This window comes from Polyodon spathula, chromosome 17 (assembly GCF_017654505.1).
Source record: "Polyodon spathula isolate WHYD16114869_AA chromosome 17, ASM1765450v1, whole genome shotgun sequence".
NCBI lineage: Eukaryota > Metazoa > Chordata > Actinopteri > Acipenseriformes > Polyodontidae > Polyodon > Polyodon spathula.
The window spans coordinates 33,145,886-33,170,453 of record NC_054550.1 but is presented as its reverse complement, the minus strand read 5'-3'; the positions used below and the strand labels follow the sequence as shown (position 1 = coordinate 33,170,453).

The 24,568-nt window shown below is 41.2% G+C and overlaps 1 protein-coding gene across 2 annotated transcripts; it reads right to left on the bottom strand.

The window, feature by feature from the left end:
• trmt61a (tRNA methyltransferase 61A) lies at window positions 1-24,565 on the bottom strand. 2 transcript variants are annotated; one of them, XM_041276498.1, is made up of 4 exons: window positions 24,508-24,565; window positions 21,465-21,837; window positions 12,384-12,650; window positions 1-1,136 (listed from the first exon to the last, which is right to left on the bottom strand). In XM_041276498.1, the coding sequence occupies exons 2-4, from the start codon at window positions 21,793-21,795 to the stop codon at window positions 838-840; spliced, it is 897 nt and encodes a 298-aa protein (XP_041132432.1). In that variant the 5' UTR covers window positions 21,796-21,837; window positions 24,508-24,565; the 3' UTR covers window positions 1-837. The 2 variants fall into 2 exon arrangements, with proteins under 2 accessions (XP_041132432.1, XP_041132431.1); XM_041276497.1 differs by lacking the exon at window positions 24,508-24,565 and adding an exon at window positions 23,983-24,322.
• Between the last annotated feature and the right edge of the window lie 3 nt (window positions 24,566-24,568).

Here is a 24,568-nt window from a genome sequence, read left to right as displayed (position 1 = left end):
TGAAAAATGAAATTCTTTATTCATAAGAACAGAGACAACATATATTTACACCCTACCTCGGACTGAGACCGACGAGTCCCGTGAGGTTCCAACGTGATTTCTGACGGCATACTGCATGTTAACATACAGCGCTATGATAAGGCGGGCTCTTGAGGTACTGCCAGGACTGAAAGGGTTAACTGGGACACTGGACTTGGTGGGCTGTGGAGCTGAATATATATTTTTTCTTGTTTAACCCATACAGAACATGGTTATCAATTAACACTGGTCAAGAAGCATGAAACCATGGCAACCAGATGACCTAAAGAACCTAACCATTTAAGTGCATCTATTAAACCTGCAGTAGAATCATGGGTATTACAGAACTACCCCTGTAACAGCCATAGCATAATCACTGCTATTTATTATTAATACTATTGATTGATCATTAAAGCTAAAAAAATGAACCTCCACAATGCTTTTTATTTAGGAATTGCATAAAATAATATGAAAGGGAGCAGGATTATTAAAATGTATCCCAGTGCTGTAGGAGTGGGTTTATGCCAAGTCCAACCCATTCATAGACATTCCATGTATACCATTAATCTTGCAACTCATGACACAAGGTCTTTACTATTTAAAAAATCTATAAACATTCTGCTTCTGCTTTTCCTGTCCCTCTTGGTTTGCTGTTGAAACACAAGTGCTCTCCTAACCGATCTGGCTATTTATGGAATTCCTTTGGAAGTAGTGCCACTCTGTGTGTGTGTGTGTGTGTGTGTGTGTGTGTGTGTGTGTGTGTGTGTGTGTTTATTAAGGCAGTATCTCAGCCATTTCAGAACAGATTTCTCCACATGACTAAAACAGGCTTTTTGTGGCGAAGGTCAGATAGCCGGTGTGTCCGGCCATGCCTCTGGGGGTCACACAACTCTTGCAGACTGCAGTTGCTTGCTGGCCGGAGCCGGTTTCTTTGGGGTCCCTCTCAGCCGCGCTGTCTCCCTCCCCGAAGTCCGGGAGCTGCAGGCTGACAGAGCGGACATCGTAAACCCGCAGCAGCACCTCCAGAGTGGTGATCTCCTTGAAGCCAAACTCGTGCATGGCCAGGCACGTTCTCTGGACCTGCTCGATGCACGGAGAGAAGGAGCACATCCGCCCACCTGGAACAAACACAATTACAGATAAGAGCAATGCCAACCCCACCTCCCCCCAAAATAAAACAGAAACAGCAGCATACGAGTATTGACCAGGAACCCCGGTACAAGGCTTAACACTTGTGGTACACGTTTTGCTTGCCTATTCCCTAGAACACACTACATTTTTTTTTTACCATATTTGGTATACATTTAACTGTATTAAATTGCAGTTCTTGGCATCTAACTCCACGCTGTACAGCTCTAAAAATTGAAACGTTATTGCACAATAGGATGCTGGGTATACTGCACATTATATTCTCTCCTGCTATAACACAAAAGAAACAACAAATCACACCAGGCCAGGTCTTTAGAAACACTCTGTATTGAACTGTATTGTACAGTATAGCCACTGAAGTCACACACACTGTCTTGGAGAACCCAATCAAGAAGGCCAAGGTAATTAACATACCTCACCTCCTTTGAAAAGCTAACTGTTTATCACACACTCATTTTCATATTAAGCTGATCTTACTGTACGGAATGAATGACCCAGTCATCACTTTCAGTTCTCCATATTGTTAAAGCTTTGTTTACTCTGACTAAAAAATTCCAACAGTGAGTTTAGAGAGCGAGCAGTTGAATATAAATAATCTTCAGGGGTCTATGTTTGTATCAGAGCTGTGCTTGGTTAGGATATGTTGAAGGTCACCATGGAGATTATTCTGCTGCATTTTTCTTTCACCAGCCGGAGTCCCATACTCAGTATTCCCATTCCTCATATCACCATTGCCAGCAGCTCTCCATTAGAATGCTAATGCAGTCTTATCTCATTGCCCCTTGGCTGTGTACCGAGCCTTGCATCCATATCACTTCAGAGCAGCAGATAAGGGGACCAGGCACACAGCACACTGGGAAGAGCTGGCGCCTATGGCTCAAGAGGCCATGAGTTGAGATTTTAACAGAATATGCCAAAGACCCTTTTAATCAAAGGAGTCCAAATCACAGTCCACGAGGGCTGTTCCACTCCAGGTGTAACAGGTAAAATGAACTAATGAACTACTTCAGGGTCTGGATGCAGGTTTAATTGGTTTAATTAAATAATTTAGAACAGGGCTGGAACAAAGACCAGGAATGGAAGGGCCAACTTTGGTCACCTCTGCTTTTAATGTTGCTTCTATCTATATTGAAAAATGTCTTATTTTCACACGCAAGCCAATCCAGACTAGCTGCATCCCACGTCACTGTGAGTTAAGGTAAATTCACTCAGCCTCTGTAACCCAAAACAGTAACATTCAGTGCAGCTCAGTGTGAAATATGTACAAAAAAAAAAAAGAGTATTTCAAAATCTGAGGATTAGGAGGCATTACATCATGCTGAGTCAACTGTCGCATACTCGAGCAAGGAAGGAGCCCCTCACCTGTGTTTACTGCACCAGGAAGTGACAGGCTGAGTGCAGCTCACAGCGAGGCTCATCAAATCTCAGTACACAGCATTGTTAACAGCTTGGTGCAGAACAGCGTGAGCAGCTTCTCTGAGGAGCTGAAAATCTTAACGGAGGAAGACATTCACACTTACAGATGCTTTGATTGGAAAGGGATCTCTATAAATATTTCTCCTGCACTGTATTGTACATGTAAATACAAAGAAATGATCGTGTCACAATTACACTGAAGACAAGACGGAAATGAATCGGCGTTTCCTAGCGATCAAATTAGTCACAGTCATCAGCACTGTCACAGTCATCAGCACTGTCACAGTCATCAGCACTGTCACAGTATAAGGGATTATCAGGGAGTGATGTAGACAGATACAAAATCTTTAACTTAAAACACCAGTGTTAATTAACACCCTGATGTCGTTAATCTTTGGAATAGTTATAATGCATTGCTGCCAGTAATGGAACTCACTGGGTCTTGGTTAATGATCCACAGTGTAGTGGATCGTAATACCTTAAAATGCATATATCTGATTTTTTTGTAGACATCATTTTGCTATATATACTTTTTCTATATAGTTACTTTAAGAAGCGTGTCATTAAATCACCCCAGCTTGATCAGTACAGAGTTCAGAGTTAAAAGCAGGTGTTTCATTGAACTCTGCAGGTTTGTTTGTTCACTTATATTCTTCCTGAAATCCCCCTGTTAACGGCTTCCTTTTCGACATGGCTTCACTGCAGGGTTCTCTACCTCTCCTGGCAATGTCACGTCTTCTGCATGCCAAATAAAGATTACTGCAAAGCCTGGGGCACATGAGGGGTTGTCAGAAGGACTCAGTGATGTGCAAATCTTTGTCGTGTGACCCCACCCCCACCGCTTGAGTTCCTGAATGAAAAAGGAAGCTGGCATGGTCGTGGGATTGGAGGATGCCCATGAATCTTCAGGTCTCCTGAGCCATGCAGGAATTGCTGCAGTGAGGGGAAAAGTGATTGGGCATTCCAAACTGGGAGAAAATCAGGGGGGGGTTTGCAACTGGACACACAAAATAAAATAAAAAAACCCAATAATAATAATAATATTAATAATAATAATAAAGAAATAAAAATCCCCGGCTTTCCGGTTTCCATATCCCATGCTGTTACTACAGCAGTTGCATTCTTCTATATTTGACATTCAGTTAATGTTCCAAATCATAACTTCTTTCCCCAGGACATTTCATCCCTTATGCCTGAGACGCTTTACAATTTCTGCTTTTAAAACATATACCTCAACCTTTTTATGCCAATCAATCTTCCTGATTCTCATGTGCCCCTCAGCAATCGGACAAATCACTTTCAATTGCGGCTTGACCTGCACAGGAAATAGACTGCACAGCAGCAGCTCCCTCACGGACGGTCTGAAAGTCCATTCAACTTTTAAACATGCCCCCCAGCTCCCTCAAGCAATTACAGGCAGGATCAGCACTAAATCTGGAAATAGCTTGTACTTGACTGCCTCTAACCTTGAAGAAAAAGGACCCAATCTGGTATCTGTAAAATAATATACACTGGTTACGACAACTACTAGGTCTACGATTAGCAGCACATTTCCCCTCCCCCCCTTCTATGTCAATCGCACTTGACGCAACCTTAAAAATATTCTGCAGCCTGGTCTGATGGCAATATCCGCACGCATCTGCTTAACCCTGCAAATACACCACTTATTTAAGCATGCCAAATAGCTATGAATCTTGAAAGAATAAAAATGGTTAAAGCAGGCACTTAAGCCAGCCGGCTTAGGATGCATTCCCAAAAAAAGCAAAACACTATTATTATTTGCATTATATTCATGCCGTCACAAAAGCACGAACCTCAATGACACATAAAGGACAAAGGTAGATACTGCATTGGCCATAGATCACTGCTGATGCACAGCTTTGTGCATCCTACTGTCTCGTCATATTCACACATTTGTTTCTATATGCAACAGGAGAAAGCAACCCTATGATTTGAATCCAGAATTTTATTTGATTCCTTAGAGGTTGCCCGGGGAAGATGGCTTTTACTACAAGTACCCCTTGGTGTTTAACCAGAGCACAGCTGAGACTTGTATACAAGCATTTCTTGAGACATGGCCAGTAACTGCAGGAACTGAGCAGAGTAATAAGGTTGGAGGTGAAGGTCACATTCACCAGTAAATATCGTCAGTGACTGGGGAAGCTCAATCAATGAGGAGTATCAATTTGAAACCTCAGCTCAGTTACATATTTCAATTTAGGGGGGCGGTGCAAAGTCTTGAATTACTTTTCTAATTACTTCCTTAAATATTTACTACCCCCCCCCCCCCCCCCACACACACACACACACAATTCCTCTGTACTTCATTTTTGTTTTGTACTCCCTGAGTCTCATTGTTTATTCCACTAGCTTCACAGTGTCTACGTGGCTTTATTTATAATTCAAACACTTTCGCTCACAGCAGACACTCCAATACATGACTTTTCCATCCAAGCAGGATTTATGGAGACACTCTGACAAGGCTGGGGGGTGAAGCTGAACCCCAGTGCAGAGGGCACCTAGAGACTCACTACATAATTTTAATTTAATCTATCTAGCATCATCAAGAATTTTATGGTCCACTTGAATCAAATTAAACCTGTTTTACAGTTTAAAAGAGAAATACAGAGAGGATTTAAAATTATTTGAACCAATTTCTATACAGTACATTTCCTGCCTGTATCATACCGAATAAACACCCAGCATATGTAGCACACCTTTGTGTAAATGATCCGCTCATCACATGACTCATTGTTATAAAATCAATCCCAGGCATGTATTCTGTACTGTAAAAGCTAGGGAAGAGAGCAGGTAGATGGCTGACAATAGGCACTTAAACATGCAATTTTCATGGGATACAGATTCAAATGGGATGGCCTCAATGCATACTGATTACCCTAGCTTCCTAAAGGCATTACAGACTGCAATCATTGATAAATGAACATGCTGTCCTGACCGCCCGTGGTAGCCCTTTACCCTATGTTTTGGCAGGTAATTTCAATTTTTGGTCTAGCCCTTGTATTTTATACATTCCCACTAATGCTTATGAGGTGTACCATTAGCATAACAAGTCCAAATGGAAAACAGTTAAGATGAGACATCAGGCACGCTTTCAATTGCAAAGAGTCAGCTGGGAAATGTCACTGACAAATAAGGAAGTTGATTTTCTTGAACATCTTTCTTGGTTTACAGCCTTGTTCCAGCAAGGGGGAGGAACCCAGCTGGTGAGTGATGAAGCTTAGGAGACTGGGGTTAGAAGAGTGTGATAGGCTTAATGTTTGGAGTACAAGCTAACACAGCAACAGACCACATTGCAGCATTAAAGTATGCACAGGGCTTTCTTTAAGAGCACATCAGACTGACCACTAGCTAATAGTATACCCCTATTGATTTGTGCTGAAGCAATAGGTTTTGTCTGCAATTAAGCAAACTTTATTCCTAATGGCTTTCCATCTTCTTGTATTCAGTGCGTTCAGGATATTTTGGGTAACTACTTCAGTTCAGCTGGAAAAGACATGATTTGCAACTAATAGATTCATGAAAATAGCCGATTAACGCTTCCTTACTTGTCTCCCCCCCTCATTGGCTGTGCTGGTCACATGTCTGCTGAATGACATATGCTCTCTCTTTAGTAAGCCTAAGAAGAGTGTTCAAAGGACCTGTCATTCAGTTTACTTGTTTAAAAGGAGCTGGTATTAGCCCTATATTAATCACCAATGAATAACTGTCGGGAAACACCATCAATGTGTGAAGAACAAATTACTAGCGAATTTAAAGCTAACGCCTTAGTGTTCATGAACCATAAACACACAAATAACAGATTATAGTGCATAAAAAGATTTGCAAATCTTTAATTAACAGCTGCTTTCTAACTGTGCCACATCTATTAATTCATTTTAACTGAAGTATTAGCAAAAAAAAAGGTGAAATTTTAAATGTGTAAATGACACTGTGTGGCAATATAAAATAATAACCATAAGAATGATTAAAATAGACCCATCTTAAAAGCAAACTAAACTCCCTTCCAGATCTCACTCCCTTTTATGGGCATGCAATTCATGCTGAAATGGTTGCGTTGCTAAGGAGACCAGTGTTCTCCTCCAACAGTAGCTTTGCAGTTCATGTCAATCTGTCATGTGACCTTGGCAGGCCCCCTCTGATGCTCTCTTGAAACAAAACAAAACAAAAAATGAAAACAAAACAGGGAGTGCTGATATACTGTGTAATTTTTTTTTAATGTTTGGTTTAAGAAACATAACTCTGGAAGCAGATTTTTTTCATGATCTACAACTATCCTAATACATGCCATAAAATACTGCATCTACATACCGCTCTTGCAACATGGAAAAAAACAGCTGCTACAAGCTGAAGTCATTTTCAAAAACTGCTCTTTCTGGCTGGGATCAATTCAATTCAGAATAATGTATTATTAAGCATGTCTGTCTGACATTGTACTTTTAAACATGCAGCTGAGTTGTGACCCTCACTAATATTTTGTCAGTGCCAAATCGAGGGACACCACTGGCCAATACAATGATCAGCTTTATTCCTTCAGCAGTGTGACTGGCCCCATTCACAAAAACCTTAAGGACTGTTTTAAGAAACACTTTGTTCGGGACTGTTTTTCTAAACACTGAACAAAAAAAAGTCCTCTTTAAAACAGTCATTAAAGTGAAATTAATAGGGCCCTATAAGTCTCAAATGTTTAGGGAGATAGGATTTGCAAACTGTACAGTTAGGTAAATGTACATTTTAACTTGAGGGAACGCATTTGGGTCCACAGGACGTACAACGAGTTAAAAGCTAGGGTTCTAGTTCAGCTATGAGACTGCCAGGAGGGATGCTAAAAAAAAATGTAATAATAGTGCCTTTCATTTATCACTGAGACAAGTACACAATCAGCCACAAGAAGTCTTGCCTATTGCATTTACCTCTCCTGATCTTGGCTATATTGTGCATCCCATTACTGTGATTCATTTTTCTCTGCAAACACAAGTAAACTCCCCGGAACTCTGATCAGGACACTTACCATGAGGAATACTAAACAACTTCACAGCAAAACTGAGTAACCAAAAGGGTGGTCTGCTGCACCTTGAAGACACGGGTTTGCACGCTATTCTTTTGGAATTGAAAGCACAGTTTCAGGTAGTTAGGTGAAACGGAGCACAATACCTATACAGTGTGCATCCCTGATCTGCCATACTTTCAAAATCAAAGCAGATTCACTACAGTTTTATCAGATTGAATCCAATTAAAAGTTGAAATCTCGCTTTCCTAAAGCTGTATTTCCTACATGCGGATAAGAGAAATACTGCAGCTTTGAGATGCATGCAGATCAGGATTTGGAGGGCAATTTCTCAGTTTTCAAAGTGCACTGAGTTTCTTACGGACCACAACAACCATCATGGCTGTTTATCTATTTATTCAACACTTAACTAACATTGAGCCTAGTAGGAGCCAGAGGAAACCCACACAAATCCTTTTAAACAGCTGCAGGAGTGTCTAAGCCTTCGCTCTTGTACAGCACTGCTAAGAGGATTAGCTGTCTGCTTGTGCTGCTGCTTTCAGAAAGCAGGCAGGCAGGGGGGCAGGCAGTGGAGCTACCAATGGTGTGTGCAAACCTCTGAACATATCCTGATCAGACCGGGGGTCAATTACAGTTAGAAATTACAATTACAGCAGAATTGTTTGCTGAAATTTAAATTGAATTTACAATGCTTTTTTTCTTCAATTGCCAGTACAGTTACAATTATGCTGCAGTAACCCCCCCCTCCCCCTTAGTCCCCTTTATAAAGATCTTACCGAAAGCCACAAACAAACTGATTGTAGGGATGGAAATAGACTGCTGCACAGCAGTTTCACCCATTCCACGTTTACTATGAGCCTCATAAGGTAACAAGCTCAGGTGTGTCTTATTAAACATGGTTAAACTAGGAATGGATGAAACTGCTATGTTCCCATCTCGGTTATTGTAATGTCATCAAATTTACCATTTATTAGTCTAATGTTACTGTTTATTGACATCTAAATGTACAACTGTCTGAACACAAGTGCCTCTTACAAAGGTTAAGGGGAAACCAGATACCTCAGGTTTGTCATTTTGAAATGGAATAAAAACTCAGGCATCCTTCTCAGGGTCTCAGTAAGATGAGCTCTGCAGTCAGCAGCACAGTACACAATCACATCAATGAAGAATTATTATAGAAACACTGTATGAGCGTGCCTGGCAAGCAAAAATGAGAAATCCGAATTCAGCTGGAGCCTGTACAACCTGTAACAATAATATGAAACAAACGCTCTGCCCAAAAGCAAGGTCATCAGTTTGAAGGACAGTTCATCCAGGGACAATCCAGGTGGGGGAAGGGGGGGGGATTAACTACCTGTGGTTAATATAATGTGTATATAATATAATAAACTTAATAAATAAACAGAGAAATGTAGGTCTGGGCTGAGCTGCTAAAGATTTGTCGGTTCATGTTTATTCCATTCCGCTGGATTGAATTTTTGGTCCAGGTTAAAATGTAGTCAGGACACCACACTGCAGATCTGCCTTCAGATGGAGGAGATACAGAGGCTGATGCAGCTGAACTCCCTCCAGCACAATCCAACCCTGACGAAACACAACTCACTTCTCCAGTCAGCACTGCAACGGGATTGCATGGAGGCAGAAAGCTGGGGCAGAACAGAAGGATCAGACACCAGACAGCTGCCATGACGACAGAACAAGTGTGGCTGCCAGGGAAAGGTGTTGCATGCTGGTTATTAATAAATTAATTCCCCCCCACCTCTTCACACCTTTGACTAACAAGTTAATAAACAAATCTTGGCAGATGTCACATTAGTGAAGGAAATTCTGAATAACGAGTAGTTAAAAATGCTATCTAGACTCCTGAGAGACCAACCTATCAACCACAGGCAAAATAGTACAGCACATCCAGTACTTAAAGCAGAACAGGAGCAATGAAGCTGAAAAGCAATTCAGCTTTTTGTTCACTGGGACTGACCAAAGCAAAGACATCAACAGTACAGTACCGTACCAGCGGGCTTTGTGTTGGTAGGAGGGCCAATTGGGCATGTGTGGACTAGCCTGAGAGGCCATTATATCGATTTTGCTTCCATGTAACCAGGATACTCTCCAAGCACAGCGACTCTCCTAGCAGAACTACTGTAGGAATTGCTAATGCCACTTTCATAAACATTGTTTTGCAGCACAATGGAATTTTGTAACCACGAACACAGTATAACTGTGGATTGCTATACCCCCAGTTGTATCAATATACATTTTCACTGTGTCTATATACATAGTCAGTATCCCCTGAGATTCAGGTTACTTCATAATGCGAGGCTCCTGCTGTTTAATAAATCTATGTATGCAATTAAACCCAGCTACCAATTAAGAACAAAAGGACGTGGAGGTACACGGAGGCTCACTGACTCTCACTCCCCCCTCCAAAGTAGGACTCTGCTGCCACTTCTTTATCATAGTCCAATATAACCTGCAGTCCAGTCGTCTCCACTCATCAGGAGTCAGACGCAGCATTACATTAAAGGAACTGGAGCGAATGCAGAACCTCCCTCATTTAGAACTGAGTGAAAGACTGCTTGGTTCTAAATCACACTAACAACTAACAAGGTTTGGCGATAGAGCGGTTGAAAATGAGCTGCCTTTCGATAAATCAGAAATAATGCATTTTGGTGCTTAGAAGTGGAAGTCATCACGCATTGACTTGGAGGAGCAGCATCGACCAAGGGAGACTGAAACTGCAGAAAGGAAACAGCGTAACCAGCACACCTCATCAACACAAACCCTTCTGGATCTCTAAACAGAAATTACACAGCCACCTTCCGAGTCAATACACAGCAAGCAGCACGGCAATGCAGTTGGTTTACCCCTATTGATTTCAAAATCTATTTCATTCTCCATTAGTCTAAAAACAGCACGTCTTGATGCATTTTCAAATATCTACTTTTTTTGTTCAATCTGTGGAACAATCAATCTTCAGACCTATCCGTCTGCTCGATCAACAGCCCCACAAATAGATGAAAGAATCACAGTATAAACAGAAAGAAAGACTGAACTTGCGGATGCAATTCAAGGGTAAAACAACTGGTTTAGTTCAACTTCTACCACATGTTAATGCGTGTAGCTGTGACAATTACTTTTTAGAATAACTAATTATAATTGTAATTACTGCAATTGTAATTGCAATTTCAGCAAACAATTCTGCGGTAATTGTTATTGTAATTATAATGGACCTAAGATCTGCTCTACAGTACTTATCACTACAAATGCAATTTTTTACCCATCCCTTCATTGATGATGTTTGTTATGTTGCTCTCTCTGGCTACCATGTATGTTTTTTTGCTTCCTGAATTGTACAAATCACATGATATTGTGACCTTTTAACTCGGATGCCTCCCCTTGACAGTGCAGTCAGCAGGGGTTCTAGTGACGAGGAACATAAAACAAATGAGTAGGCCCAGGGACGATTAACATCTGTGCCGGTATCTCTGGCTTTGGAAGATGAGATTAAAATTGCCAAATTTTCCACGCAATAGTTCTAGAGTGCTTCAAGACTGTAAAAACTGAGGGAGGTGTCTCCTATCTCATCAGAGAGAGAGAGAGAGCTTTTTATAATCATTTATAATCATTATAATCTGATTATTATAATCAGCTGGAGTGAATTCTAAGTATTGCCGGAGAGCTGCAGATGGCTGAGACATCTCAAAAATGTTCAAACTGTAGGATGAGGAAGACAGAGAGAGAGAGGGTCTGCAGTAACAAGACACACATGGGGCTTCTGAAACACCTGATCTAAACCCCTGGAAAATGGAGGTACTGTATGAGCGGTCTATTTATTGGCCAGTTTAGTTTCTTGCTGGTTTTATACTGAGTTCATCACGTCCATGCTAATTCCTCATGGACTGACTCATCTGTAGGTACAGTCAAGTCAAATTCTCTTTGCATCATGTTCCCATACTGCATAATTACCTAGAACGAGCATGTTATCATCTCCTGATACCATAACCATGACTTATTGACACTGCCTTCGCCTCAGACGATTTATAACCTGGCTCAATAAATCTTCATATTGACCTTAACAGAAACCACTGCACTGCCTGCTTATTATACAGAGTATTGACTGTTGTGGTTTGTCGAGCTGACTTCAATTTATAGCACCGGGGCCGAGCAGTTTTAAACTGACAGAGCCAACAAACTCAAGGCCTTCCAAGGGAGGTTTGTAAATGAATCTAGTAATAGGCAGCTAGACTGCTGTGGAGAAAGACAAGACTGCTGGTGCTGGAAAAGCTGACATTGTTGGGGTGAGGAGAATACGAGTTAGATTCAGAGAAGAGGAAAGATTCTGACTCAGGATAGGAATATTCAGTGCAGGCAGCCCAATACTGGTTTATCAACTCCAATTCCTTTTAAAAATCTATTCCCAAAATCCAATTTCAATTCCCACTCCATTTTAATCAATTCCAACATATCATTGATGAAATATTGCAATTAGCAGTACTCTGTTAATGAGCTTCTCACAGTGGCAACACATGACATGAAGTTACTGATAGTCAATTAGATTGGCTTCAAATGAACGTAGCTGACCAATCACAAGAATTATTATGTCTCTAAAATATAAATTATAATTCCTTTGAAGGAATTGGATTTGGAATTGATTTTAAAAAGGAATTGGAATTGAAAAACAGGAATTGACCCCACCCCTGTTTTCAGACGCTCTTATCAATAAAAGGGGGAGAAACATCACCAGGGTGGCGATACGAGCAGATAGCCGCCTTACCTTCTTCTTTGATGGCAGCCTTGGCATGTCCGATAGCTTCCCATGGGGAGGGGATGTCCAGGAACACCGCGTCGGCAACTCCGACCACGCCAAAGCCCTCTTTACACACATCCTGGTTCTTCACCGTGGCCAAGTGCGCCACCTTGTGCTCCCGGAACTCCTCGGCTGCTTTCTCGGCTCTCTGCTCGTGGAACTCCACGGTGTACAGGTGGCCAGTGGGGGCGATGGTCCTGATGATGGCATGGGAGAGAGAACCACTGCCAGTACCTGAAACACAGCCCAAACAGCACATCGACATTTACACCCAACCATTGCCTTCCTACAGCCAGCAGGCTTGAGCTGCAGCATCAGGATTGTGCTACATCTCTCCTGCACTGGTCAAGGCAATTCTCCAGTCCTGGAGGGCCATTCCACTACAGGTTCAAGAAGAAGAATCACACGGATATTGTACCTCAGGACCTGGTTAAGGGTTTGGTTGGTAAGTTTAACCCTCTCATAAGCTGCTAAGACAGGTCTGCAATACTGACACATCATGGTATCCTAACAAGATGGCTGAGGGTATTGTATATACACACAGAGGGTATCATATCTTCTATATTCAGAACACAGCTTTGATGTAGAACTCATTAAGACACACAATAAACCATCAATCTTACTCCAGGTTGAGTTCACATCGCACGCATTTAACATTCAGGTTAAAAGGTAAATGCTTCGGGATGCAGTTTACCCACAAGAAGTGATGTTTTAGAGTGGAGCGGCTCACTTTCACACAGCCAAGACCACAAAAACACAGTTTTTGTTCTCATGGCAACAATGAGAGCAATGTTTATCCAGAGGTCCCACATTGAAATGCAAATGAGGGCGGTTGAATGAAGTCAAACAGTTTGAGCAAACCGAGGGGAGATTTCCAGATCAGACTCATATTAGCCCCTACCCCTCCTTTTGAAAATGCATTTATTTAGTGTACATAAACACATAAATGCAATTCGTGCTTGCAAACAGATTAATAAAAAAAAAAAATTAAAAAACATGCACTTTGCAATCCGTTCTAATCCTGCCCTTGGGAATGTGACATAAGGAAGTAGACTGCAACAGGACTTAATGTACTGTGCTTGAGAGCTGAGCCATGGAAGACTTATATCAGAGAATGCATTACAGCACTGAGACTCAAAATGAGAGAAGACTACTAACAAACTTTACAGACCAAACCGGACACACGAACCTAGCTGCCGTATAAGCACCATCAGGTAGCCTTTCGTGTTTTCAATACTAAAACATATCAAGCTATAATGCAAAGATACATCTTCAGAGAGTAAAAAATACATAATTTGCATCATTAAAAGGGGAACATAGTTGGTTGATAGATAGGTTATCAATCAACCAGCTAAGGAATGCAGGTAGGTAGGTAAAGTAGACAAATGTAGCATGTCACTTCCTTGACCTAAACAACAGACAAATACCTTACAGAAAACAGTCCTGTATAAGGCTTAAGTGACCAATGTCATGTTAGCAAGGATAAGCTGAACCCGCACAGCACAGGCAGGAAAACAGAAGAACATTTAATACTACAGTGTGCATGGCCCCTGAGTGTGTGTGTGTGTGTGTGTGTGTGTGTGTGTGTGTGTGTGTGTGTGTGTGTGTGCGCACCAAAAAAGATACTGCAAAACTCAACTACTGGCTATTAGCCATCATGCACACACGATACAGACATACTGTATACATTTTATTGGTGCAAGCCGAGTGGATGTCCTTGGGATTATGCAAGATCCTTGACCTCAAAGAGCTTGTCTAAATTGAGCCCAGAGCAAAGACGATTGCCAGTCATGTCCCTGTGATGACACTTCCAGCGCAGCAGGGAGATCAACTGCCCAACCCCCCCACCCACTAATACTCCACACCACTGTTTATCAGTCTTATTACTCAGAGCACGGGGCTAACTGTGTATGAATCACCCACTGCATCACAGTGTTGGAGGGAATTGAAATATACAGAAGTGGAACTGGAGTTCACCTAACATTTACTTTGATGCAGAATGAGGTACAAGTCCCAGTTTACAGTCCTGAACTATATGCAGAGGGCATGATTCAGACACACAGAGCAACAAGCCCTAGGTCCAACAGCTAGCAAGCAGATGAATTTATATTTGAAAGTTGCTTTTGCTTTTTTGTCAAACTTTCAAACTGCAAATACTCATGGATAAACGCAGCCACAGGCAACACAGGCTGCTGTATTGCAGCATCTCTATAGTTTGCAGAATCCAGAGAACAGTTTTAGATCCTACAAACAAACCCTTCAACAGGCCTCTGCTCATTCCCACCCATTCTGAACACTGTCCTACCCGACAGAAATAATGAAGCTCAACAGACAAGCTGTCAGTCACAACACCCACGCTGGTATTCATACATCTATCCTCACAAGACTGGGAAATATTTCGCATCGTAGATTTCAGTTCTAAAAATGTAACCGCATTACATACTACATACACTCTGCAATTACTGTAAAATGCAATGTTGTACAACAACACACACACACAAACACACTACAAAATGGTACTACAAAAGTTTCCCAATAATAAGTAATGTCAGACAGTTATTTACAGTTGCAGTACACCATGGGCACAAAAAACTGCAAAGAGCTATACTGAAATACAGATTAACACTGCAGCTCAACAGAACCATGCTGCTATTGTTCTTTTTATCAAGGTCCTTTATTCACCGATAAACGTTATCTGTAATTATTATTTTCCACTGACAGGCAAATAAACTGGAAAGGGCTTTTCATTATCCAGTCTCCATTAACCAATTACAACTCAAAACACCCCAATTACAGATAAATATACCAACCAATCGGAATGAGTTAAACACGACATCCAAACACAAAGCAGTATACCACATTACATCACCAGTATCCAATCACAATTAAACTCCCCTTTTCACTATTCATGCTCAATTAAACCTTCATTTCAAAATCACCTTAGCATTACCGAAAAAAACAATTCAGATATCTTTTTTTAAATGGGTTTTCACAAAACACATGTGAAATCTTGAAATGCATCCCCCTCCCTATGATGGATTTAAAATATCTATTACTACAATCACCTCAAAGGAAGAGTCGCTGGTGTGCAATGCAGAGGAACACTTCCAGCACTGAAGCTTCCAAAAACATAAAGCTATGAGCCATTCAATAGTTCCACTGTCTTATATGTAAATATGTGACATTGTTTAGGGACATACCCAAGACCTAGGTTGCCTAGCTCAGTGAAGTGAGTTTTTTTTACCCTAGACAGCACTGCAGCGGTGGTTATTTTTTCTCGAGCTCTTTGCAGGTCTGCAGTGCTCAAACGGTAAGGACCTCCTGAAAAACACTAGGTGAGTACTATACACTGGTTAGTGCTGCACTAAATGATTATCGGGAGAAGCGCTCCATGGTTGCTTGGGTTTGTAGCGATTGCTGCTTTTCTTACTCTGTGGAGAAGCGCACTCCACACGAATCCAAGCTGCTGTTTCTTCACCTGTTTCCCTTGGAATGGTAAATTAGCCTGATCAACACCAACGACCCTCGTCTGTGGAGAGCTTATCCGAATACCCGCTTCGTGCAGCACTGAGATATATATATATACTGTTCATCAAAGACAGAAAAGAAAAAAGAAGTTCAGGCTTTCAGGGCTGCAGAAGTTGTTCCTGCAAGGGCATTTTAAATCAGCGCCCGATGGCCGTTTATCAACACTCACATTCGACTTTCCTCAAGATTATCACTCCTACCCCCATGGGACTGCTGATATCTGTGTAGGAAAGCGATGGCTGATAGCAGGGGGTTTCAACTCCACCTCTAAGGGCAATATGAAAGTTGAGGCCTGGTGACCTTAGCCGCGAGTTACGGTTGTGCAAACATGCACGGTATCTAGACTTCTCAGTTTCGATCAGCTGGCTCTCGTAATATAAACACGTGACAAAGGCTGAACGGACCACCTTCAAATCTCAGCCAGACCTTGACTCTGATATCCTTCTCTCAGGTTGACCTGGCTGCAATGTGTGAGAGGGAGGCCCATATGCACAGCCCTGCCCAGGACACACCCCAACACACCTATCCTGCTATCGCTTAACTAATGCTCCACTTGTCAGTTGGGGACAAATCTAAGATAACGGAACGCTTTTACAACTAGTAAGAGAGATCTCAAAACAATATCTGGGCTGTTTCAAAGGAGTTCTTTAAGAAACCGATTCTGTTTGAAAGTATTTCAATAGTTTGAGCCATTGGTAACAGCAAGCTGAGCAGCCATAGCAATGGATTACCAATTTTCAGCTCATGTAAGAAATTGCAGACCCTTTTCATTGTAAACTGTATTCCCCTAGAACTTTCATAGTGCAAGAACAGGCATGCATACGAGCGATGGTACAAGAAACTATCCTCATCAGCAAGAGAAGTGGGTGGAAATGTGGACTACAAAAAATAAATAAAAATCACGATTCAAACAGCTTATTAATAAGAAAAGCAAACACTCACACAACGACGACTCAGTAATAACACATCATGACAGAGACACATTTCTTAACAACGGAGAGCTGGAATCATTAGCTAGCAGTATGATTATCTATACCAGAGGAAATGCCGATTCCCACTCCTGTCTGCAGAACCGGAGCGATCCATTACCCGCCTACACAACCGCTGCAGGGACGGGGGGGTATTATTCACGCTTCTCATGGGTTGTTCTCTTGCCTATCACAATCAATGCAGATTCAATATTGATCAAAAACTGCCCCCCGCTTCTGAAGAAAGGGGAAATCTTGTAAAAGAGATTTGCTTTCATGCATGTCATGAGTTTGTAGCTAACAACTAACCCTCAATCAACTCTCTCTGAGACATGTGACTACAGAAGGGGCTGGGTAACTCTTCCCATGATCTGAAAGCACAGAGAAAAAAACAACTGATCATCACTTGAGGGTTTTTACATATTTAAATCTGCAATGATTGGACCGAGCACTGGGAGAGAAAGAAGTATTATGTAAGGAACCAAATGAGCCAACAGCCTGTAGGCAAACTGGAAAAGAGCGTATAGGACCAATAGCATTTATTTACTTATTTAGTTTCACCTCCCCCGTAGATTCATTATGTTGTCTGCAATGGTCCAGTTACAATTTGTTGAGGTATTGTGAAGACCAATACTAACGAATTTCAACAGCAACCCAGTTCAATGTGTCCGACAGCTCCATAAATCGTGCGGCAAGGACTGCTTCAGTCAGCTTTTTATTGTTTGCTGCTGTTGCCTTTATTTTTCTTGCAGCCCTTACTTAACCTTAGGGTTAAGTAAGTCATCAGTGTCTGGAATTAGAGTGACACTTCGCCATTGTTTTCAGAATGTCAGCTGAGCTGCACTCCACAGGGACCCCAGACCAGCTCTTGTGTCACAACAGTCCTTATAAATATGCATGCAGGACTGCGCAAACCACTGACGCTACAGTCCCCTTCCCAGCTCTCCTCCCTCCCTCCGTCCCTCCTCTGCGCACTGTGCTGCACCATGCTCACTCACGCTTGCACTTGCAGTCCTGCTGAGCACACCATTTGCTTCACAGACAGAAGGAATACTCAAGTTAAGAAGTGATGTTTTGGAGTGGAGCGGCTCACTTTCACACAGCCAAGACCATAAAAACACAGTTTTTGTTCTCATGGCGACAATGAGAGCAATGTTTATCCAGAGGTCCCACACTGAAATGCAAATGAGGGAGGATGAATGAAGTCAAACAGTTTGAGCAAACCGAGGGGAGATTTCCAGATCAGACTCATATTAGCCCCTACCCCTCCTTTTGAAAATGCATTTATTTAGTGTACATAAACACATAAATGCAATTCGTGCTTGCAAACAGATTAATAAAAAAAAAAAATTAAAAAACATGCACTTTGCAATCCATTCTAATCCTGCCCTTGGGAATGTGACACAAGGAAGATGACTGCAACAGGACTTAATGTACTGTGCTTGAGAGCTGAGCCATGGAAGACTTATATCAGAGAACGCATTACAGCACTGAGACTCAAAATGAAGGAAGACTACTAATAAACTCTACAGACCAAACCGGACACACGAACATAGCTGCTGTATAAGCACCATCAGGTAGCCTTTCGTGTTTTCAATACTAAAACATATCAAGCTATAATGCAAAGACACATCTTCAGAGAGTAAAAAATACATAATTTGCATCATTAAAAGGGGAACATAGTTGGTTGATAGATAGGTTATCAATCAACCAGCTAAGGAATGCAGGTAGGTAGGTAAAGTAGACAAATGTAGCATGTCACTTCCTTGACCTAAAAAACAGACAAATACTTTATAGAAAACAGTCCTGTATAAGGCTTAAGTGACCAATGTCATGTTAGCAAAGATAAGCTGAACCCGCACAGCACAGGCAGGAAAACAGAAGAACATTTAATACTACAGTGTGCATGGCCCCTGAGTGTATGTGTGTGTGTGTGTGTATGTGTGTGTGTGTGTGTGTGTGTGCACCAAAAAAGATACTGCAAAACTCAACTACTGGCTATTAGCCATCATGCACACACGATACAGACATATTGTACAGATTTTATTGGTGCAAGCCGAGCGGATGTCCTTGGGATTATGCAAGATCCTTGACCTCAAAGAGTTTGTCTAAATTGAGCCCAGAGCAAAGACGATTGCCAGTCATGTCCCTGTGATGACACTTCCAGCGCAGCAGGGAGATCAACTGCCCAACCCCCCCACTCACTAATACTCCACACCACTGTTTATCAGTCTTATTACTCAGAGCACGGGGCTAACTGTGTATGAATCACCCACTGCATCACAGTGTTGGAGGGAATTGAAATATACAGAAGTGGAACTGGAGTTCACCTAACATTTACTTTGATGCAGAATGAGGTACAAGTCCCAGTTTACAGTCCTGAACTATATGTAGAGGGCATGATTCAGACACACAGAGCAACAAGCCCTAGGTCCAACAGCTAGCAAGCAGATGAATTTATATTTGAAAGTTGCTTTTGCTTTTTTGTCAAACTTTCAAACTGCAAATACTCATGGATAAACGCAGCCACAGGCAACACAGACTGCTGTATTGCAGCATCTCTATAGTTTGCAGAATCCAGAGAACAGTTTTAGATCCTACAAACAAACCCTTCAACAGGCCTCTGCTCATTCCCACCCATTCTGAACACTGTCCTACCCGACAGAAATAATGAAGCTCAACAGACAAGCTGTCAGTCACAACACCCACGCTGGTATTCATACATCTATCCTCACAAGACTGGGAAATATTTCGCATCGTAGATTTCAGTTCTAAAAATGTAACCACATTACGTACTACATACACTCTGCAATTACTGTAAAATGCAATGTTGTACAACAACACACACACACAAACACACTACAAAATGGTACTACAAAAGTTTCCCAATAATAAGTAATGTCAGACAGTTATTTACAGTTGCAGTACACCATGGGCACAAAAAACTGCAAAGAGCTATACTGAAATACAGATTAACACTGCAGCTCAACAGAACCATGCTGCTATTGTTCTTTTTATCAAGGTCCTTTATTCACCGATAAACGTTATCTGTAATTATTATTTTCCACTGACAGGCAAATAAACTGGAAAGGGCTTTTCATTATCCAGTCTCCATTAACCAATTACAACTCAAAACACCCCAATTACAGATAAATATACCAACCAATCGGAATGAGTTAAACACGACATCCAAACACAAAGCAGTATACCACATTACATCACCAGTATCCAATCACAATTAAACTCCCCTTTTCACTATTCATGCTCAATTAAACCTTCATTTCAAAATCACCTTAACATTACCGAAAATAACAATTCAGATATCTTTTTTTAAATGGGTTTTCACAAAACACATGTGAAATCTTGAAATGCATCCCCCTCCCTATGATGGATTTAAAATATCTATTACTACAATCACCTCAAAGGAAGAGTCGCTGGTGTGCAATGCAGAGGAACACTTCCAGCACTGAAGCTTCCAAAAACATAAAGCTATGAGCCATTCAATAGTTCCACTGTCTTATATGTAAATATGTGACATTTTTTAGGGGCATACCCAAGACCTAGGTTGCCTAGTTAGTGAAGTGGAGTTTTTTTTACCCTAGACAGCACTGCAGTGGTAAGTTTACTTGCAGTCCTGCTGAGCATGCCATTTGCTTCACAGACAGAAGGAATACTCAAGTCCCAAGCCCTTCTGGTGAAAATACCTTATACTGCAGCATGTGGCTGCAATTCATGAAATACAGGGTAGTTTGGTAGCACTATTAGTCAAATGCATAACAATACTGCATTGCCACTTTCAAAAGTGAACTAAGTCTACTAGTTTGTTCGACTTAATTACTTAGCATACAGTGACGTTTCAAATAAATGTCCACAAACTAGACGAAACACCCCAAGGCACTCACGTATAATCAAAAAAGAAGAGCTGTTCTGTGGTTTACAGGCTGCAGAGTAGATGGCTGCTTATTTATGTGCCTGTAAACAGACGTTGTATAAAAGCAGAGCTGGTTCACTGTCCATCTGCAGTCACGTCTTTCTTTCTCTTGACCCCGAGGATTTCTTTTTAATTCGGTTCCGAACCCACAGCATGTTTCATATGTGCGTAAGGTTTTAATTTCAACAGAATTCTGTTTCTCAGTTCCTCAAATTACCCAATTTAAAGTTTTTTTCCGTCAAGCTTCGAAGTCACAAAAACGTCTCAAAGTGTTTTGGAGTTTAAAGAACTCTGCTGTCATTGGCCATTTCTACAACAAAACTGGACAATCGCGACCAGGTTAGTATAGGTTTCCAACAGTGTTCAAATAATCATTTTTAGAAGGGCTCTTTAATCAAGTTACTAAACTATCATTTCTATTATATATAATGCATTATTAGGTGGGGAGTACAGGGTATGTATTACAGTATTTTGCATACTACTCAAAAAAATACAATAAATAAAAAACTCCCCTAATTAAATAAATATTACAACACCAGAGCAGATATTGAGATAAAAGATCGCTAACGCAGGTTGCACTGCAGGAGCGATGCACATAGCCCTTCTTAATGAAACACGCACCTGATTCACACACCACTGATCCAGGCTTCAGCTCCAGCATCATAGTGATCATGGAGATGTCGGTGGAGTAGAGGATCTGGGTTCGATGGGGCAGGTTCTGGGTCCACAGCTCAGGGGTGGGGTGGAGGACGTAAACCCACCCGCCTTTGCTGCAGGTGACCTTGGATCCAAACCTCTTCCCGATTAGGTCAGAGGAGTGCCGGATGACACCGTATTTAGTCTGGGTCTGGGTGCCGTGCTGGGCCTTGACTGGAAACATCGACTCATGTCCCAGGAAGACAATGGCAATGTCACCTTCCCGGATGTACTCTCCATACTCCACGAAACTCATCTGAGACGAGAGCAGAATGCTTCAGATTGTTACGATCTCAGTCTGGAATTAAAAAATAAATTAAAGACGAAAAGAGGCTCTTCAGTGTCTGACTCTTACAGCAAATGAAAACAGCAATTCAAAACCCAGTGATTATATACAGCTTTGATGAAAAAAAAGCATAGGAACAGTAAATAAGATCACGACATGATGTTTTATAGGCTGAAGGGGCTTTCCCTTTTGCCAACAGAGAAAGTGACATTACTGAATTTGATTACAGCTGCCAATGATCTTCATTAACTGACTGAATTAACACACAATAGCACTGCTAAAATGTTGACACGGATCCTCTTTTTGTTGTTGGCAATGCAATTTTAAACGATGTACTGAATTTTCACACACACACACATATATACTGTAGAAGCTTGATGTGAACGGCAGTATTCAGGGATCAGTATCGTAATGCCAGCTCGTACCAGTGGAGAGGGTCTAACCATTCTTGGTGACGGCTTTGACCGCTGAATAGGAATCTGCAAAAACATTCATTAAGGTGATCCGATTGTGTCTGTCCTGCAGAGTGTCCATTAAAATAATTACAGTCTAATAAACATTATGCTTGCAATATTTAACCTACAGTATATTTGCTAAGTAGGTAAGATTTCCTCAATAATGTAATAACACTGCAAGGAAGAACAGATTGTAAAATGCAAGTACAGTGTTGACAATCAGCAAAATCTGCACTAGAGATACATCAGTGTAGAATGAGACCTTTCATATATATGTATATATCTTTCTCTCCCCAGGCAGTGAAGCTATCACTGTAATTCAATGGAACTGGTGTCAGAGCAAAAAAGATCTTCTGGGTTAATTTCCTAGATAGACGGTCACAACGACAGGGGAGTGTGGGAGAGGGCTTGGTAATGAGAAGTGTTCGTGGCTACCTCTAATCGAGTTGAGAGTCAGGTCTGCCATACAAGTACATTTCTCTTAAGGGGCTTTACACACATAGATAACAAAATACTGCAGCGCCCAGGCATAGACAACGTTACTAGATGTGTTAAGAGAAGAAGTGGGCTTGTCTAACACGCTTATATTTTATATGTGGCTATGCTTTGTCTGTGTAATCAATGTAAAGGCAAACTTGTGGGATGTTTATTAGAAGGACCAAGGGGATACCACAGATGTAATGAAGACAAGGCACAAAATGAATTGTGAGTACCAAGAGGATACCAAGCTATATTGGAAAACAGTTACAAAAGAAAGACTTGTTAAAGAATGATGTCACCAGAGGTTAGGTACAAAAACGCTTGTTTAGGAATCATTTGGTAGACCAGAGGACTGAAAAACTGCACACACTGCTGTCTCTGGAAAAGGTATTCTTGAATATATGCCTTTTCTGTACTATTGCGTGCTGATTTTGATGTTTAATAAAGCATTAACAGACTAATTGATGTACCAAGCCAACCATTCTGGGTTAATCCACAAAATAAACCTTGCACCGGTGAGCCAGTAACATCTGCATTCCACAATATATCTATTAAAAACAAACAAAGCAACATTGTATTGCCTTCAACTGCTTTTCATGCTGCTACCATTTTAAAATATGCATATTTTAACTAAAATCCTTGAACACTTGTTATGCCAGGAGCAGGGGTGGAAAGAAGACTCATATTTCAAAGAAGTTTCACCCATTCCAGCCACATTCTATCTCCCTCTCTAAATGCTTTAAAAAAAAAAAAAAAAAAAAGTTAATTCAGATTAAAAGAAACTGAACAAGCGGTAGCCCGTGCTTTTGCTTACGATTTTCAGGCAGATTTAGGGAACACTGTTTTGTTTGTAACTTTGTAAAATGCTCGGTTTCGGTTCACCTTCCTACACGCGCATCTTCCAAACGCACGAATCTTTCGCGATTAAACGGTTTGATTCGGTAACGGCGTGGTGTGCTGGTAGCTCTGTCGACAGGAGTATGTATGTGATAACGCTGTTATCTTATTTTCCACTAACACTTTAACCTATGAATGAAACACAATCCGTTCAAACCCCCTTTAAAACACACCGACCGTCCTAGAAACGCCAACTAGATAAAATGCACACTAAAAATATTTTGAAACAAATTTTGTAATCATTGTATTGCAATACACATGATAGACAGATAGATAGATAGACAGACAGAAAGATAGATAGATAGATAAACAATCGGGTTGTTACCTGTAACACTCAATAGTGACTCGCTTCTCTATTACAGAACAAAACCCCGTTGATCTCGGTCTGAATGATCTGATCGACAGTACTGACCTGTGTGAGGTCAACAGCAGAGTGGCCCAGACTTACTAGCTCCATCTTTATTATTTTTTATTTAGATTTTTCTGATCAGAATGTCTTGCCCCGATACATTACGTGTATTAGGTTGCTGAATGATTTAAAATGACAACCTTGTTCAGTTTAATCGTTTTTTACGAACTAAAATCTACAAAGAGTATATCTGTTATTTATTAAAACGATTAACATAAAACAATACGCATGCAAAGAGATGATTCCCTAGACTGAGTACATGACTGAGTTAGCATGAGAAGAAACACACGTGCCTCTCTCCAAGTATATACTACAGCTACACTGATTTCCACACGTTTACACGCCATGTAAAAACAATGAGCGGTATTCCATGCACATATGTAATTAAACAGTGTGAATGAATCCCCTGCTAAGCTGTTTCTGAAGATGTAAAGCACTCACCTGCAAATCAAGATGCACTTCGCAGATCAACATGCGTGCAGATGCTCGTCTCAGACTGATG

Excerpts from the sequence above, each read along its gene's own strand:
- trmt61a (XM_041276498.1), bottom strand. The coding sequence starts at position 21,795 with ATGAGTTTCGTGGAGTATGGAGAGTACATCCGGGAAGGTGACATTGCC. Across the intron at positions 12,651-21,464 it reads ATCAGTGGTGTGTGAATCAG|GTACTGGCAGTGGTTCTCTC; the intron begins GTGCGTGTTTCA and ends GCTGTGTTTCAG. Across the intron at positions 1,137-12,383 it reads GGCTGCCATCAAAGAAGAAG|GTGGGCGGATGTGCTCCTTC; the intron begins GTAAGGCGGCTA and ends TGTTTGTTCCAG.